This window comes from Lethenteron reissneri, unplaced genomic scaffold (genome assembly GCF_015708825.2).
Source record: "Lethenteron reissneri isolate LAM-NWPU_2019-01 unplaced genomic scaffold, ASM1570882v1 scaffold_1944, whole genome shotgun sequence".
Taxonomy (NCBI): Eukaryota; Metazoa; Chordata; class Hyperoartia; order Petromyzontiformes; family Petromyzontidae; genus Lethenteron; species Lethenteron reissneri.
In genome coordinates this window covers 436-19,119 of record NW_026891712.1, presented here as the reverse complement: position 1 = coordinate 19,119, position 18,684 = coordinate 436, and the positions used below count along the sequence as shown (strand labels likewise).

Genomic DNA, 18,684 nt, shown 5'->3' with positions numbered 1-18,684 from the left:
TTACACTTTAATTGAGTAGACAAGAACTGTCACCACAGAGAGGAGTGTACAGTATGTATCAAGAGCAGCTTCTAAGAGGCGTAGATTGCTGAGAATTGCGGAGAAAGTGATTGTCGGTAAGTTGCGATGTTTAAGGATGTAGGTAAAGTCGACCAGAGTTTGCAGACTGGAAGGTTTTTGAGGGTCATACGAATAGTTTTGCTTTGAAGTGGCCATTCTTTTCACGTTTAAATCATCAGTTCGTCTGTTTTTTTTTGTTATCATTTTGTACTTCAATTGACGGTTTAAATTTGGGCCGATACTTTTTGCATCCATTCTGGTGAGATGTATTTTGCTAAGCCGTGTGGCGTGTTAACATATGCTGAGTGTTAATGTGCATAGGCTTTCGTGGCCAATGCTACGATTGATAACTGGTCCAAAATTGTCATTTTTTGGGCTTTTCAACGTGATCGATTTCGTAAAACGAAATTGGCACATTTTCCCACGCGATGGCTTCATTTCATTGGCGAATTTTACGAATAACGTGAACCCCCTGTAATAAATCGGCGCGTTCTGTTTACGTGACAGCAACCTTACTTAGTGTGGCTGTATCGGGTGGAGGTGGGGGGGGGGGTACGACACGTTTACACGATCTCACGCAACAAAACGTTGCCACAGTTGAACAAGTCGCGTGCCAAATGACTGTTTTGGTAATCGTTCTATCTTCCCCACGTTACCACGCACGCTTGCGCCTGTTCAACTTGTCGGTCGTGCAGAGTACAATAATGAATTTTTGGTCCGAAGTTGAACCGTACTGAGAACGGGGTGGTTGGGGGGGGTGGGGCGTATTGTACAAGTCTGGCAAGTTGACTGGTGGAGGAGCATTTGCTGCTTGCAATGGAATCAATTGTGGACAAAAACATTGGGGGCAGGGGCAAAACACATTCACAGCTGGTATATATATGTAATATTGTAAATTACGGCGGGAGACCACTTGACGGGTAGCACACTTTATTAACACTTTCCCTAGCCACAATAACACGTGTGGACAACTACAGCTCACGCTACACGTTCCACCCGGCTACACACACACGGGCTCTCCAGCCCCGTAGCTTCCAGGGGAACTCCCAGACCCACCCCAGCTGGGGTATGGATCACGACCACTGGGTCCCGCAGCCCGGCCCTCACAAGGACGTCCGGCCGCGGGTCCCAAGGTCCCGCCTCTGAGCCACACAGGGTCCCGGCCCTTACAAAGACAGCAGGGATAGGGGTCTCAGGGCCCTATCTCTTCCTCCTCCGTCTTTGCCCCGCATAGCGGAAGGCACGACGAGTGCGTGCCGCCGGGACATATTGTCCCATCTCATTAGCAGGCCCTGCTTAAGCAGCCAGGAGCCAGCTCGCTTCTGACCTTCCTCGGGACCCCCCGCCCTGCGACGCAACGCGAGCAGGGAGCTGTCAGCCATCTGGAGTCGGCCCCACTCAACGAGAGACAGTGAGAGTAGCGAGTCCCCGCCCGCAGGAGTAGCGGGAACGTCAACCAACGGTGCATTCGCGGCCACAACCAACTCACCCTCGGGTACAGCACCAGGCGGTTTACAGCGCGCCGACCCCATCAAGCACGCACATTCGGGACGAGGCGACAACCGCGACAGGGCATCCGCGTTGGTGTGGCGCAACCCCTTACGGTAAGTGGTCGTAAATTGATAGTCCTGGAGGACCTCCAACCACCGTGATAATTGGCCCGAGGGTTGGGCGACCCTTAATGCGTACTGAAGCGTCGCGTGGTCCGTCCGGACCGTAAAATGACGGCCGTAGAGATAAGGTCTAAATTGCTGTACAAAAAAAACAATAGCCAGCAACTCGCGACGGGTCACGCAGTACCGCTGTTCCGCTGGCGATAAAACCCTGCTACCATAGGCGACCACCCGTTCGACTCCCCCAACGACCTGTGAGAGCACCCCCCCCAATGCCCATGTTACTAGCATCAGTATCCAGCAAGAAGGGTCTCGTAAAATCAGGGTAACATAAGGGCGGGGCACCCACCAAGGCGTCCCGAAGGGAGCAGAACGCGGCCTCCTCCTCTGGCCCCCATCGAAACCTGACCCCTTTGGCTGTCAGAGCATGCAAGGGTTTGGCAATGGTGGCGAAATGCTCAACGAATCGGCGGTAGTAGGAAGCAAATCCAATGAAACTGCGGACCTCGGTAACCGACGTGGGCGTCGGCCATGAACTGACACAATTTGTCTTCGCGGGATCGGTGGAGATCCCCGAAGAGTCGACAACGTGGCCCAAGTACCTTACGGATTTCCGAAGCAGGTGGCATTTAGCCGGTTTAAACTTCAACTTAGCCGATCGCATCCGCAAGAAAACCCCCCTTAATCGCTGGAGGTGTTCCTCGAAAGTTCTACTGAAAACAATGACATCGTCAAGGTTGCACTCCGCATCTACGACGGTGCAGGCGTTGGCGGCGTGCACAATTCACATTCCTCCCGGCTCTCAGATGTTAGTTCCCCTCCAGTTTCGTAAACCCCTTGATTACGACGCGTTCATGGGGGGTGCTGTGATCGGGCCTTCGCGTTCAGCTGAGCGGGTGTCGGACCTTGTGTGTGCACAAACGCTCGTGCGAAGCGACCACGACCCCTTTATCCAGGTCCTTAACGCGGGATTGGAAACGGCCGTTATCTGTCAGGGAATGGTGCTTGCTCACGCGACGCCAGCCCCGCCAGAAGATGTGATCGTGGGTCACGTAGGGGGCGAGTCCTCTTCCGTTGCCAAGCCAGGTCCTGACACAGGATGGCTCGACGCGCTTTGCTCCACTTCTGCCGATTTGTCACCATTACAGCATGCTAAATTACGCACGCTGCTGAGCGATTTCGCCGACGTTTTCAGTCAAAGCAAATTCGACATTGGCTGCACTAAATTGCTAAGCCACCACATCGACACGGGTGATGCCGCTCCAATTCGTCAAAACCCATTCCGGTTGAGCCCGGCCGAAAATGAACATGTACGGGTGGCCGTCAACGATATGTTGGCGGCCGATGTCATTGCGCCATCAAATAGCCCATGGGGGGCGCCGATCGTTCTTGTTAAGAAGCACGACGGGAGCCTCCGCTTTTGTGTTGACTTCAGGAAACTTAATAAGATTTCTGTGGCCAACGCCTACCCGCTTCCCAGGATGGACGAGTCGCTCGATGCCTTAGCAGGTGCGCACTACTTCTCCAACTTGGATCTCTTCTCGGGGTTTTGGCAGCTACCCCTTGATGACGCATCCAAACCAAAGACGGCCTTTCGCACGCCGCAGGGACTGTTCCAATTCAACAGACTTCCCATGGGTCTTCACTCGGCCCCGGCGACGTTCCAGGGCCTGATGGAGCTGGTCCTCGCTGGGCTCCAGTGGGATTCTTGCCTAATCTACCTCGACGATGTAATCGTGTTCAGCAAAACTTTTGATGAACACCTCATGCGATTGAAGGCAGTTTTCCTTAAAATGCGAGCGGCTAACCTCAAATTCAAACCGCAAAAGTGCCACCTCATGAGGGATTCGGTTCGTTATTTGGGCCATATTGTCAGCCGCTCAGGAATTGCCACGGACCCCGAAAAGACAAATTGCGTGCGCTCATGGCCAACTCCTACCTCTGTTGGGGAGGTGCGGAGTTTTATCGGCTTCGCCTCATATTATCGACGATTTGTTGCGGGATTCGCATCCATCGTGAAGCCCCTCCACGCATTAACGGCCAAAGGGGTCAAATTCCGTTGGGGAGAGTTAGAACAGGCATCGTTCAATGCCGTCCGAAAAGTACTGGTCGATGCTCCTACCCTGTCTTATCCAGATTTTACCACTCCGTTCATTCTAGATACAGACGCCAGCAACACCGGAATTGGAGGGGTGCTGTCGCAAATTGTCAATGGAGTGGAGCGCGTCGTCGCCTATGGCAGCAGGGTGCTGTCGCCCGCGGAGCAACGTTACTGCATAACGTGCTGCGAATTGTTTGCTATCGTTATTTTCATAAAGCAGTACAGACCATACGTGTATGGCAGGCATTTCACAGTACGCTCCAACCATGCGGCACTACAAACGGCCTTGCGAGTGGACCAACCATCTGGACAGCTTTCGCTTTGGCTCGAGATCCTCCAGGACTTTGCGTTCACTGTAATTTACCGCAAGGGGATTCAACACGGGAACGCCGACGGTTGTCACGACTGCCGACCAATGGGCGCTGTGCTTGTTTTTTGGGTGCGGGGCGTTGTAGGCAGCCTGACGGGGTACCGCCCCCATCCCTTGCGGCCGCGGCCGGGGATGGGGTCGGGGACCACGGGGCTCCCTCCACGCAAGTTCCTCAGGACGCATTGCTGGGCCTCGGGTTGGATGACTGGGGACGTCTTCAGATGGAAGACGTCTCCCTCCTCAAATTGAGACGCCGCGCTAGGGATGCCGAGGGTCACAGGGGGCAGGGGGGCCCCGTATCATATGTCATCCGGGAAGGCGTCCTCATGCATTGGGATGGGGGGTCCCAATCCCACACATTGGTGGTGCCCACCTCCCTGCGGGGGCGACTTGTGTGGGAAACCCACAGTCGCCTCTTGCACTTGGGTGTTCAGAAAACACTAGCTAAAATCCAATTGGAATTTTTCTGGCCGGGCATGGCAAACGATGTGGCTGACCTTGTGCAAGGTTGCACAGAATGTGCACGGCGGAAACCACCTGCTAGGCCGTCCTGCCCGCCGCTCCAATCCATTAAGGTTTCCCGGGTCAATGAGATCGTCGCATTGGATATTTTGGGTCTGTTTCCCGCTACTCCTCGGGGTAGTAAGTACCTTTTGGTTGGGGTGGAATAATTTACCCGATGGGCCATGGCCTGGCCACTCCCCAACCAGTCTGCAGCAGCCATTACGGAGGCCTTTTTCCAGGGCTACATCCTGGATAAGGGTGCTCCCGAACGCCTGCTGAACGACCAAGAGAAAATTTTCTCTTCCACCCTGTTGCGGGATGTGTGCAACCTGCTAGGGACACACACCTCGCCATATCACCCCCAGACTGACGGTATGGTCGAGCGATTACATAGGACACTTACCTCCATGCTAAGCCACCAGGTGTCTGAGTCACAGACTGATTGGGATCTCCACATACCTGGTGTCTTGGCCGCCTATAGAATGGCGCCCCATACTGCCACAGGGTACTCGCCATTCTATCTTATGTATGGTAGGGAGGTTTGCCTCCCGATCGACGTACAATTGCACATTAAACAGCCCGCACCTAAGGCTAAGATTGCCGACCACATCCGTGCTAATGTGCGTCGTCTCGTGGATGCCCGGGAGGCTGCTCAAAATAACTCAGAAGTCCGTCAGCTTGCCAACGAGCGGTTGCGGAACCTCCACACGTCCCGCCACGTTTGGGTAGAAGGGGACCGCAGGTACCATTGGCTACTTCCTCAAAACTGCTTAAGCCTTGGAGAGGCCCGGTTGTTATTATTCGCGTTCTCCGCCCGCAGTGTGTCAGGATCCAGCATGGCAAGCGACGTTGGTTCGTGCACCCGTCACGTCTAAAACCTTACATTCAACCCTACACACCTCCTTCACTTCTCCGGGGCCGAGAGCGCGACATGTCTGACGAGCCGCGCCGCGATGATGCTGCTTCTAACTCTCGGCCAGGTCCCGCTGTCCCGCCCTCAGGTGCCTTGGGAATGAAACCCGCCACGGCCGACCCAGCTGGAACAAGCTTGCCCGCGGGATCAGCGACCCAGGACACAAGCGCAACAGCGGGCCGTCGGTCCCCTCCCGCCTCCGTCGCGACCGATGGACCTGCCACTCGGACTCGCTCAAAACTCAAACGATTTTCATGACCCCCGCCCACGAACTCTCGTCCCAACGCGACGCCACTCACCTTGCCATCATGTATAGTGGGCGATTGGGGCGTGCGTTCATCCTGCATATATGTGTTTATACAGTGTTGTTCTGCATCGGTGGCCTGGAGTTTTTTTTTTATATACGCGTGACCACAGGAGGGGGAGAGGCGCTTTCTTCAAATTTTTTTTCTTGATTTGTCACACACTCATTCTGATGGGTAACAAATAATTTATTGTACAATTGTATTTTTTTTTGACAGCCGGGTCGGCTGGAGGCTACGTAGAGGGGGGTAATGTAGTGACATAAGAAGGGAGGGGCTGCTGGGGGCTCTGGGACCCTGGGTGGGCCAGGCGCTTAAGCCTCTTGGCGTCAGGCATTGGGTTCCCAGGCGCTTAATCCCCTTGGCGCCGCCAAAGGGGGGGGCTGTGTGTGCTCTGTGGGATATCTGGGGGCACACACGGCCCCACCTCTCGTTGGGGACTGGGCATAAAAGGGGAGCTCCCTGGACGATCAGGGCCAGTCGTAGCTCAAGACCCAAGACCCACGACCAGCCATCTGAAGACCCTGGGATGTTATGAGAGCGAGTGGTGGGACTCTGGAACTCCCGACTCTACGAACTTGTGAGGGCGAGTTCCAAAGCGTAGCCAGAGTAGAGTATCTAGGCTGTGTACCTAGGCTGTGTACCTAGGCTGTGTACCTAGGCTGTAACAGAGTATCAGGACTGTTGGAGTGTTGTATTGTAATAAAGAAGTTACCTCTACAAGTGTCTCTGGAACCCGTTACACACACACTAGCAATCTAAAGCAACGCAGTAAATTCAAAGAAGCAATGTTCTAAAGCCAACAGCCGGTCAACTTTAATCTTCGCCAGACACTTCACCACGGCCAATGCGCCAATATAAATTCCGCAACATTTAATGCTGCCTTGTGAAATACAAACACAACTCAATTAAATTGTCATGTCCATGCTCATTTCAGATTAAGACCGGTCGCACAAAAGCACCCATTTCAGGAGACAATTTCAAGTCCGACTTAACAGACATGTTTTACCTTCACCCATTAGACTAAAGTTCAAAACTTTCTTTAAAATTATAAACGTCTAAAGTGTTCAACCAAACGCGGTGTATACCTTGTGTACACACCATAAACATTGCAAGAATCGCGTATCAATTAACAAAACCCACATGCAGACTTTTTGGTTCTTCCAGTAAAGTCACGTAGAAGGGAAATAATAAAACATCATAAATTACAATTCTCACCACGTTTCGGCCACAACGCAAGCAGCCGTCCTCAGGTGAAGAACAGGTCTGTCGGAAAGACAGCGTCTGAATGAAACACCACCAGGTTTGGCAGCGTATATTGCTGTGTATATTGCTGCCAAGCTTGGTGGTGTTCATTCAGACGCTGTCTTTCCGACAGACCTGTTCTTCACCTGAGGACGGCTGCTTGCGTTGTGGTGAAGAACAGGTCTGTCGGAAAGACAGACGCTGTCTTTCCGATAGACCTGTTCTTCACCTGAGGACGGCTGCTTGCGTTGTGGTGAAGAACAGGTCTGTCGGAAAGTCAGACGCTGTCTTTCCGACAGACCTGTTCTTCACCTGAGGACGGTTGCTTGCGTTGTGGCCGAAACGTCGTGAGAATTGTATTTTATTATGTTTTTATTATTTGATTATTTCCCTTCTATGTGACTTTACCGAAAGAACCAAGAAGATGAATCCCTGCAGTCACGAAAGAATCTTTAAATCGAAACCCACATGCAGTCCTTAACGTAACGTTTCTTCAGACCCAACAACATTTTTTTTGAAATCAAACAAACCCCCGATATGTGTACGCTCTGGGTGGGAGCTGTGGTTCTCTACAACCTGCAACAACAACAACAGCAGCAGTAAGCAGCATTGGCGACGTCAAGAAGCAACACGACAGATCGTGGTCAAACCCCGCAAAGGGCTGGATTGTCACTTGGAGAATTGGCGATTGTGGCCGAGATTTCTCCGTGTCATCCAAACTCTAACGTGGGGCACGAGAGCGTTGACAAGCGACTGCCGTTTGAAACAAACTCCTCCACATCTTTATCTCACCGGGTGAGACCCACGCAGCTGTGCGAGCGCTCTTTGATGTAGAAGTTGTTCACGATATAATACGCAAATCATATCACACTGGTCAACAATTAAAACAACAACATGTAGTTCTGGCCTGGACTTTTGCAGCTGTTCTGGACTAAATTCAGGGTGCCGATTTCAAATCTGATCTCAGATTTGCTCCGTCCGTCGCATCTCATTTTTATGCTATCGGCATACCCCGTCAAATGGTCTCTCTCTCATCCTCCACGGAGCAGCGTGTTCTCACGGGGAGAACCTCACAAGCAACATCAACAGACTTCCGTTATCGTGTTGCAGCCGGAAAGACAGCGTCTGAATGAACACCACTAAGCTTGGCAGCGTATATTTAAGCTGGGTTAGAGGAGGAAGAGCGCCTTGACAAAGGGACTCACATATCAACAGAGGAATGTAGTATATTTATAAGAAATTCAGATATGGGATTAGTCACTACTTGTGGAATGTGTAGGAGGTGGGCGGGGGGTTTCAAAGTCATATTATGCAGGATTAGCAGCATCAAAAGGAGGGAGTAGGGGTAGCATTAATAAAGGGAAGGAATCATATTCTTAGGTTTTTTCGGTAAAGTCACGTAGGTAAAAAAATTAAATTAATAAAAGTTAAATAAAAAAAGCTTCCGGAAGCTTGTCTGGCCTCCAAAACGTCGTGATTTTTATTTTATTTAACTTTTATTAATTTAAAAAAATTTTACCTACGTGACTTTACCGAAAAAACCTAAAAATACGAATCCTTGCAGTCACGAAAGCTTCAAATCTAGAAAGGGAAGGAATGTTAATAGTATGGGAGCTGCAGCAACTAAGCCACCACGTAAAAAAACTAAAATATAAACTACATCAGTATCATCAATATACTAAATATACTCTCCAACAAGCCGAGCTACTGTCACCGTCACCGTGGTCGTCACCTGTCTAGGCTGCACCTCGGCCGGAGGAGGAGACTGCCCGCCTCCCCCCCCCGGCGGCTTTGGGCGCGCACGGCCGCCCGTCCCCCCCCCACAGGGCCCCGCGTCGGCGGGAGCGGCGAGCGAGCGACGTGGAGAGGTCCGCCCCGAACGTCGCCACGTTCAGACGCCGCTGCTCCGCCAACGTCACGCGGCAGTTCCTGGCGGGGCGGGAGGAGGAGGAGGGGGTAAGGGGGTGAGCACGGCTGGTCAGAGGTCGCAGACGGGTTTTGATTTCTTACCCGTACCCGGCCGCACCAGGGTCGCAAACGGGTACCCGTACCCTACCCGTACCCATACCCTACCCGTACCCTACCTGTACCCTACCCGTACCCTACCCGGAATGAGTGACAAACGGTGACTCACCAGTGACTCACGGCCTACCCGTACCTGGCCGCACCAGGGTCGCAAACGGCTACCATTGGAACCTCATTTGCCAGCAAAAAATATTATAATTGTTTTTTTACCCTTTTATCTGGCAACAAAACTGACACCTTTATTACAAGGAGTCATGTTTGCATAGACCACAATAACTGCAGCCATAATGCGTCATCTGGTCCAACCCATGTGAGACTAGGCTCTAAGGAAAGCTGTCTCGGGTATGGACCAATCAACTTCAAGGACAGTGCATATATTATCAGAGTTATGTTTTTTTTGCATTCTGACTGCAGGTATTGTGGTCAATGCAAATACGACTCCTCGTAAAAAAAGGTGTCAGTTTTGTTGACAGATAAAAGGGTAAAAAAACAATGATCATTTTCTGCTACTGCTGACAAATGATGTTCCAATGGTCTAAACCCGACATCAGAGAGGTCCCTGCACGGCTCCACGCCATCCTGCGTCTAGACAAATGTTCGTCTGGTGCCCAGTCAAAGAGTTGCACGTCCTTCTCTTATTCTCGGGGCTGGGATTTTTTCCGAATCAAGTGCAACTACGCAATTCACGCGGCGTGCATTTGTTTTGGCGCGCCGATTCAAGTTAACGTCGCACATTTTTGCAACGCCCAAACTTTCCAGATGTGCCAGGAACGGCACAAACAATTTGCCCAAGCTCTGTCATCCTATATTGGGATGGTTAGGCCAACTCCGTTTGTGAGTTTCTATACACGAGGTGGGGGTGGGTGGGGGGGGGGACAGCAACACCATCTCCGCACAGACAAAGACGGAGCCCGCTTGCTGTACTGCCGCCTCCCCCATCGCCTCCCCCAGCAGGCGTTGCACTTGAAGGCGAGGAGATCCAACAAGAACACACACACACCACGAGCGAGCGGCAGAGACGGACGTTACCTGCCGCCGTCTTTGGAAATGTTGTCAAAGAAACTCCTGGTTTTGTCGTAGAAGCAGCCGTCCAGGAAGACGGGGGAGCTCGTGCGGGGACCCCTCGGCTTGTCCGCTGCACAAGGGGAGACGCAACGGCGGAAGTGAGGGGGTGGCCTGGACAATTAAACACACGAAGATCCGCCCCCCCCCACCCAACCCAGACTCCACTGGTCAACACACATTCAGGCGCTGTCTCCCCGACAGACCTGGTCTTCGCCTAAGGACGGCTGCTTGCGTTGTGGCCGAAACGTCGTGAGAATTATTATTTTTTTATTTTATTTTATTATTTTAATACTTCCCTTCTACGTGATGACTTTACCGAAAGAACCAAGAAGATGGTCAACACACTTTTTCTGGCATAAGGTATTCCAACGGTTTTAAGGTAATTTAGTTAGTCAACATCTCCTAGCCACCGTGATGATGATGATGATGATGAGAGAAACACACAAACTCCAAATATACAGCAGCAGGCATCGTCAGGGTTGGGATCGAACCCACGCCCTCCTGCACATCAGGCGAGGTAGTTAGCATCTCATAGCCACCGTGATGATGACAAGTTTGCAGTCGGTACCACATTGGGAAGTGTGTCAAAATTGAGTGACAAGATTTCTATTCTATGAGATTTATTTTACCAGTGGCAAAATATAGTAGTAGGTTTTTACCCTTTTAAACTGGTACAAAACTGACACCTTTATTCAAGGCATCATGTTTGCAATAACCACAACACAAGTAGTCAAAAAAGCAAACAAAAAGAAGCAACTCTGATAATGACAGGACAGTGCATATTATTATCATTATCAGAGTTGCTTCTTTTTGTTTGCTTTTTTGACTACTTGTGTTGTGGTTATTGCAAACATGATGCCTTGTATAAAGGTGTCAGTTTTGTACCAGTTTAAAAGGGTAAAAAGCTACTACTAAGATTTCTATTTTGCCGATACAGCAGCGGAGGAAGTGAGTTGTTGGGTGGCGGCAGCGTGTGAGTGAGTGAGTGTGTACGTGAGTGTCTGTCAGCGTGTGAGTGAGTGCCCCACCTTCTCTCCGCTTGGCCTCCCTGCCCCGGAACTCCCTGTCCAGCGCCGCACGGTCCAGCTTCGCGTTGGCGCTCGCAAAGTCAAACTCCGCGTCCAACTCTACGCACGGCTCCGGGACCCCACGGGGAGTCTGGGCGGCAATCCGCTTCGTGCTCCGACACCGTCGCTGCTGACGCTGGGGGGACGTCTGCACCCCCCGCTCCACCGTGGCGCTCTTCCTCGCGGCTGTGGGAGATAGTGCAGCTGCGTGTGAGTGTGTGTGTGAGTGTGTGTGAGTGTGTGTGTGTGAGTGTGTGTGAGTGTGTGTGTGAGTGTGTGTGAGTGTGTGTGAGTGTGTGTGAGTGTGTGTGAGTGAGTGTGTGTAGGCTGGCCTGCCTACGATCCATCCTGGGTTTAACCAGGCTGGATTGTGTGAGGAGCTCACAAATCCTTGAAAGATCTGGGCAAAGTCCCATCAGTGAGCTCCTCCGGCAGGCAAGGCTGCGTTGGCTGGGTCATGTAGCCCGCATGCCCAGCCACCGCATGCCTAAACAGCTTTTGTTCGGCCGGATCGAGGGGGCTAGACGGGCGCGGCACGGGCTGGAGAAGAGATGGAGTGATGTGGTACAGGAGGACGTGGAGCTGAGTGGACTTGCCGATGACTGGTACCAGCGGTGTCAAGATCGGCCTCAGTGGAGGAGGCTCGTGAAGGACGCTACTGGGCAGTTGGAGGCAGTCGCCCTCCAACAACAACGGAGGGCGGAGGAGCGACGCTCACAACAACGAGCGGAGCGCCGGGTGGCTAAAGCACAGCAAGTTGGTACAGTAGGGGGCACAGGTGGTGCATTAGCCAGTCATCTCGGTCAGTCGACCCGTGGCACCTGGGTCTGCCCCGTGACCTCCTGCCAGCGGGCGTTCGACACTTCACGTGGCCTCAAGGTGCACTTGGCCTGGCACAAGCATCGTGGTGACGTCACCGCCACTTAGTGGCGAATGGCGGTTGTTGTTGTTGTTGTTGTGAGTGTGTGTGAGTGTGTGTGAGTGTGTGTGTGAGTGTGTGAGTGTGTGTGTGTGAGTGTGTGTGAGTGTGTGTGAGTGTGCGTGTGTGCGTGAGTGAGTGTGTGCGTGTGTGAGTGTGCGTGTGTGCGTGAGTGAGTGTGTGCGTGAGTGTGTGTGAGTGCGTGTGTGTGTGTGAGCGTGTGAGTGTGTGAGTGTGTGCGTGTGTGCGTGTGTGTGTGAGTGCGTGTGTGCGCGTGTGTGTGTGTGCATGTGTTTCTCACTATAAATCCTTTATATGCGTGGCATCGGTTTTATTTTATTATTCAATTCTGTTTTTCTTGAGTAAGAGTTTCATTTTTATCACATTGGTATTTTAAATTAAATATTAAATTTTTTTAACAAACATTAATTGTCACGCACAACGAGTCTGTGTGCAAAATGTCAGCTCGATCGGATCATGGGAAGTGGGATAAAAAACGACCAAAATTTTGCATGGTCGTAAGCGCGCAAGCAAGCAAGCTAACTTAATATAAAGGATTTAAACAAGTATAACCCGTAAAAACTAAGTTTTTCACTATAAATCCTTTATATGCGTGGCGGCTAGAGTCCTCTCGTCCTCTGGCTTGAGATGGCTGCCACCTATGGGTCAGATGATTGCGTGGCAGCATTAAGAAATTGGTAATTAAATATAATATTTTTGTCCTAAAAAGTGTAAAATTTTGGGAAAAAAAAATTCACGAACATTACTTGTCACGCACAACGAGTCTGTGTGCAAAATATCAGCTCGATTGCATCACGGGAAGTGGGTTAAAAAACGACCGAAAGATTTGCACGGTCCGAAGCGCGCAAGCAAGTGAACTTAATATAAAGGATTTAAATAAAAAAACATCGGATTTCCGTACGACGTCAGGATAAGCTCCGTTAGCGAGCACCTGCAAAGGCTGTGGCACAAGAGGGGGGCGGGCGGGCGGTCGGTACAACGCCCGGCCACCTTTGCATCCCCAGCGTTTACCGCGCCGCCCGTACCTGTGGCTCCTCCGCGCGTGCCGCCCCCGTGGCCGCCGCGGGCTCCGTGCTGCGTGTCCCGCACGAGGGGGCGGGCTCCGTGCTGCGTGTCCCGCAGGGGGCGGGCGCCCCGTGGTGGCGAGGAGGACTGGACGGGGGCGAGGGTGGGTGGTCACGCAGCGACGGGATCAATCGTAGCCTGTCCAGCATCTTACGCACCACCATCGGAACCTCATTTGCCGGTAACAACAAATATGATAATTGTTTTTTTTACCCTTTTATCTGGCAACAAAACTGACACCTTTTTTTTAAGTTGTGCGCCTTTTGGCGTCATCTGGTCCAACCCATGTGAGACTGGGCTCTAAGGAAAGCTGTCTAGGGTGTGGACCAATCAACTTCAAGGACAGTGCATTCATCATCAGAGTTGTGTTTTTTGTTTGCATTCCAACTGCAGGTATTGCGGTCTATGCAAACACGACTCCTCGTAAAAAAGGCGTCAGTTTTGTTGCCAGATAGAAGGGTAAAAAAACAATTATCATATTTTTCTACTGGCAAATGAGGTTCCAATGGTGTAAATGCTTACCCCGAGCTCTCATACTCTGATGGTGCATTGTCTTTGAGTTGTGCGCCTTTTGTCGTCATCTGGACCAACTCCATGTGAGACTAGGCTCTAAGGAAAGCTGTCTCGGGTGTGGACCAATCAATTTCAAGGACAGTGCATACATTATCAGAGTTGTGTTTTTCGTTTGCATTCCGACCACAGGTATTGTGGTCAATGCAAACACGACTCCTTGTAAAAAAAGGTGTCAGTTTTGTTGCCAGATTACAGGGTAAACAACCAATGATCAGAGTTAAATATCTCGGTGGGGTCCTGCCCGCTAAAGTAACCAACCAGTTTGGCGGCGAAGAGAATGGCTGCCCCCCTCTCACCTGCACGACGGCCAGGTGGGGGTGCAGAGCGGAGAGCGGGCACCCCAACGCTGCCAGGTCCTTGATCTCGCTGGCACGGAAGATGATGTAGTCGTAGATCTCCTCGCGAGGGGCGACGGCGCGCTCGGCGGGGCGACCCTCCGTGCCGCACACACGCACTGCGCACGCACAAAGACGACGCTAACGCCGCTAACGGTGCCGTGGTGGTGGTGGGTGTGTGGGCGACACCGTGGTGAGAAGTGAATCACCTCGCCTGGTGTCTATCGGAGGTCGTGCGTTTCATCCCAACCCTGGCGTCGGTTTTTGTCTATCACATCGGGTTTTTGAGATGATGTCAAATATTGCATTTTCAATAAAAACTTGCAGAAGAAAAATATTAAGTGAATGTGGATATCTACGTAAAATGATATTGTAAACACACTATCCTAAAAATACAGCACCATGTTTTAACACTAAAGCAGTCACTGACTCGCAACGACTTGCAATCATAAGTGACAGAGTTAATTCGGGTAAAATCAATGAAAATGGGGTATGCCGATAGCATAAAAATGAGATGTGAGAGAGAAAATCTGAGATCACATTTGGAATCGGCACCCTGAAATTAGTCTAAAACAGCTGCAAAAGTCCAGGCCAGAATTTTTTTGTTGACCAGTGTAACAATACCACAATTCTTCTTGGTTCTTTCGGTAAAGTCACGTAGAATGGAAATAATAAAAAAAATAAACATAAATAATTCTCACGACGTTTCGGCCACAACGCAAGCAGCCGTCCTCAGGTGAAGAACACAAAACTTTAAGATCCTTCAACAAACTCCGGGATAATCGAGTCTCTCACCTTTCTGAAGAGATGCCGCGACTCTAAGCTTAAATAGACGCTCCAAGCCTGGCGGTGTTTCATTCAGACGCTGTCTTCCCGACAGACCTGTTCTTCACCTGAGGACGGCTGCTTGCGTTGTGGCCGAAACGTCGTGAGAATTATTTTATTATGTTTTATTTTTATTATTTTATTATTTCCCTTCTACGTGACTTTACCGAAAGAACCAAGAAGATGAATCCCTGCAGTGGGGCTGGGTGGGGAGGGGCTGGGTGGGGAGGGTGGGGCTGGGTGGGGGGTGGGAGGGGCTGGGTTGGGAGGGGCTGGGTGGGGAGGGTGGGGCTGGGTGGGGGGTGGGAGGGGCTGGGTTGGGAGGGGCTGAGTGGGGAGGGGCTGCTCACCCCGTGGTGCCCTTATAAAACTCAACGTTTCACCTACTCACGCCGCCTTGTGCTGCCCGCCCTCACAGTCGGCCATGTTTGCAGAACACAGCACGCCCCACGCCCTGGTCACCGTCGTTGACCCTGGCCAACGTGTTCCTAGCAGCTCCCTCCGCAGGAGCAGGGAAGTGTTTAAACCCTCACCCCCTTTGACCCGTGACCCCCCCCCCCACCCCCCCGTGCGTGACCTTTGGCCAAGGCGACGGTGCAGTCGTCCGTGTTGACCCCGCTCAGGGTGCCCTCGTAGCGGATGCCGGCCATGGAGATCAAGCTGGTCCTGCTGCCCAAGCACAGCGTCCACGTGGCCATGATGATGATGCTGCTGCTGCTGATGATGCTGATGTTGATGATGCTGCTGATGATGATTCTGATGATGCTGCTGCTGATGATGCTGCTGATGATGATGCTGCTGCTGCTGATGATGCTGCTGCTCCTGCTGCTGATGATGATGCTGCTGCTGCTCGTAGCCGCCGCCGGCTCGAGCTGCGGGAGACAACAAGAGGGGAGGGTGGGGCCGGGCAGGAGGAGGTGATGATGGTGATTGTGTTGATGATGTTGTTGATGATGATGGTGTTGTTGATGTTGTTGATGATGATGTTGTTGTTGTTGATGTAGTTAATGTTGTTGATGATGTAGTTAATGTTGTTGATGTTGTTGATGATGATGTTGTTGTTGATGATGTAGTTAATGTTGTTGATGATGTTGTTGTTGGTGGTGATGATGTTGTTGATGATGTTGTTGATGATGTAGTTAATGTTGTTGATGATGATGTTGTTGATGTTGATGGTGATCACCCACGATGCGTCCCGCGTGTTCACGCCGTTTGAACTGAGCTGCTCACCGAGTCGCGTCGTGCAAAGGGCGCCAAATTGTGGGGGAGGGGATTTTTTTCCCTCTTCCTGTCAACGGGGGTATTATTTATTTATTTGTTAATTTATTTTTTGGTATTTTATTACATTTTTATATTTTACTATTTTATTATTAATATTGTGTTCCCTATCTACGCGACGTTACCGAAATAAACAAAGAATTGCGCTCAACATCTGTCGGGTCACTTGAGTTCATCCCCAAACCCCGCCCCCCTCGCCCCCCGCCCCCCGCCCCTCACCCCTCCTGGTGGTGGTGGGGGTGGTGGTGGTGGTGGGGGTGGTGGGGGGTGGTGGTGGGGGTGGTGGGGGGTGGTGGGTGGTGGTGGGGGGTGGGTGGTGGGGGGTGGTGGGGGGGTGGTGGTGTTGGCGGGTGGTGGGGGTGGTGGTGTTGGCGGGTGGTGGGGGTGGTGGTGGGGGGGTGGGGGTAGTGGGGGTGGTGGTGGGGGTGGTGGGGGGTGGTGGTGGTGGGGGGTGGTGGGGGTGGTGGGGGGGTGGTGGGGGTGGTGGGTGGTGGTGGTGGGGGGTGGTGGGGGTGGTGGGGGTGGTGGTGTGGGGGGTGGTGGGGGGTGGTGGTGGGGGGTGGTGGGGGTGGTGGTGGTGGGGGGGGGGTGGTGGTGGTGGGGGGTGGTGGTGGTGGGGGGTGGGTGGGTGGGGGTGGTGGGGGGTGGTGGTGGTGGGGGGTGGTGGGGGTGGTGGTGGTGGGGTGGGGGGGTGGTGGGGGTGGTGGGGTGGTGGTGGTGGTGGGGGGTGGTGGTGGTGGTGGGTGGTGGTGGTGGTGGGGAGTGAAAAATATTGAAGGACGATTTTTGACCCCCACCACGTGATGGGGGGAGGGGCAGGCAAGTGATGGGGCAGGGGGTCACGTGATGGGGGGAGGGGCAGTACGTGATGGGGGGAGGGGCAGTCACGTGGCCACTTGTGGGTGGGGGGAGTTTGTTGGTGTGAGGGGAGTGGAGGGAGTGGATTGAGGTGCGGAGCGAGAGAGACACAGAGAGAAGGTGAGTGGTGGTGATGGTGGTGGTGATGGTGGTGATGGTGGTGGTGATGGTGGTGGGATGGTGGTGATGGTGGTGGTGATGATGGGGATGATGGTGGTGATGGTGGTGATGATGTGATGATGGTGGTGGTGGTGTGATGGTGATGATGGTGATGATGGTGGTGGTGGTGATGGTGGTGATGAGGTGGTGATGGTGGTGATGATGGTGATGATGGTGATGATGGTGGTGATGGTGGTGATGATGGTGATGATGGTGGTGGTGGTGATGGTGGTGATGATGGTGGTGATGGTGGTGATGATGGTGATGATGGTGATGATGGTGGTGATGGTGGGTGATGATGGTGATGATGGTGGTGGTGGTGGTGATGATGGTGATGATGGTGATGATGGTGGTGGTGGTGATGGTGGTGATGATGGTGGTGGTGGTGGTGGTGATGATGGTGATGATGGTGGTGGTGGTGATGATGGTGATGATGGTGATGATGGTGGGGTGGTGCTGATGGTGGTGATGATGGTGGTGGTGATGGTGGTGGCGGTGATGGTGGTGGCGGTGATGGTGGGGGTGGTGGTGGCGGTGATGGTGGTGATGGTGGTGATGTGGTGATGGTGGTTGAGGTTGAGGTGGAGGTGGTGGTGGTGATGGTTGTGGTGGTGGTGGTGATGGTGGTGGTGGAGGTGGTGGTGATGGTGGTGGTGGAGGTGGTGGTGGTGGTGGTGGGGTGATGATGGTGGTTATGGTGGTGATGGTGGTGATGGTGGTGGTGGTGGTGATGGTGGTGGTGATGGTGGTTGAGGTGGGAGGGTTGTAAAGGTGGTGATGGTGGTGATGATGGTGTTGGTGATGGTTGTGGAGGTGGTGATGGTTGTGGAGGTGGTGATGGTGGTGGGATGGTGGTGGAGATGGTGGTGATGGTGGTGGTGGTGATGGTGGTGGTGATGGTGATGATGGTGGTGGTGGTGATGGTGGTGATGATGGTGATGATGGTGGTGGTGGTGGTGATGATGGTGATGATGATGGTGGTGGTGGTGATGATGGTGATGATGGTGATGATGGTGGTGGTGGTGATGATGGTGATGATGGTGATGGTGGTGGTGCTGATGGTGGTGATGATGGTGATGGTGGTGGGCGGTGATGGTGGTGGCGGTGATGGTGGTGGCGATGGTGGTGGCGGCGATGGTGGTGCGGGTGATGGTGGTGGTGATGGTGGTGGTGGTGATGGTGGTGGCGGTGATGGTGGTGATGGTGGTGTGATGCTGGTGATGGTGTTGAGGTGGAGGTGGTGGTGGTGGTGGTGGTGATGGTGGTGGTGGTGGTGATGGTGGTGGTGGAGGTGGTGGTGATGGTGGTGGTGGTGATGATGGTGGTTATGGTGGTGATGGTGGTGATGGTGGTCGTGGTGGTGATGGTGGTGGTGATGGTGGTTGA

At 52.6% G+C, this 18,684-nt stretch overlaps 1 protein-coding gene across 1 annotated transcript; it reads right to left on the bottom strand.

The window, feature by feature from the left end:
* Window positions 1–8,844: 8,844 nt before the first annotated feature.
* LOC133339663 (protein LSM14 homolog A-like) lies at window positions 8,845–15,869 on the bottom strand. The gene is made up of 6 exons (XM_061547825.1): window positions 15,581–15,869; window positions 14,140–14,297; window positions 13,231–13,357; window positions 11,227–11,451; window positions 10,163–10,268; window positions 8,845–9,037 (listed from the first exon to the last, which is right to left on the bottom strand). Exons 1-6 carry the CDS (start codon window positions 15,699–15,701, stop codon window positions 8,845–8,847), a joined length of 930 nt encoding a protein of 309 aa, XP_061403809.1. The 5' UTR covers window positions 15,702–15,869.
* Window positions 15,870–18,684: the final 2,815 nt, after the last annotated feature.

What these genes read in the sequence shown, in the direction of transcription:
- LOC133339663 (XM_061547825.1), bottom strand. Translation starts at nt 15,701, where the DNA reads ATGGCCACGTGGACGCTGTGCTTGGGCAGCAGGACCAGCTTGATCTCC. An exon ending in CCCACCTGGCCGTCGTGCAG is followed by an intron (nt 13,358 to 14,139) that starts GTGAGAGGGGGG and finishes GCCCCCGTCCAG; the next exon opens with TCCTCCTCGCCACCACGGGG. An exon ending in CACGCGCGGAGGAGCCACAG is followed by an intron (nt 11,452 to 13,230) that starts GTACGGGCGGCG and finishes TATCTCCCACAG; the next exon opens with CCGCGAGGAAGAGCGCCACG.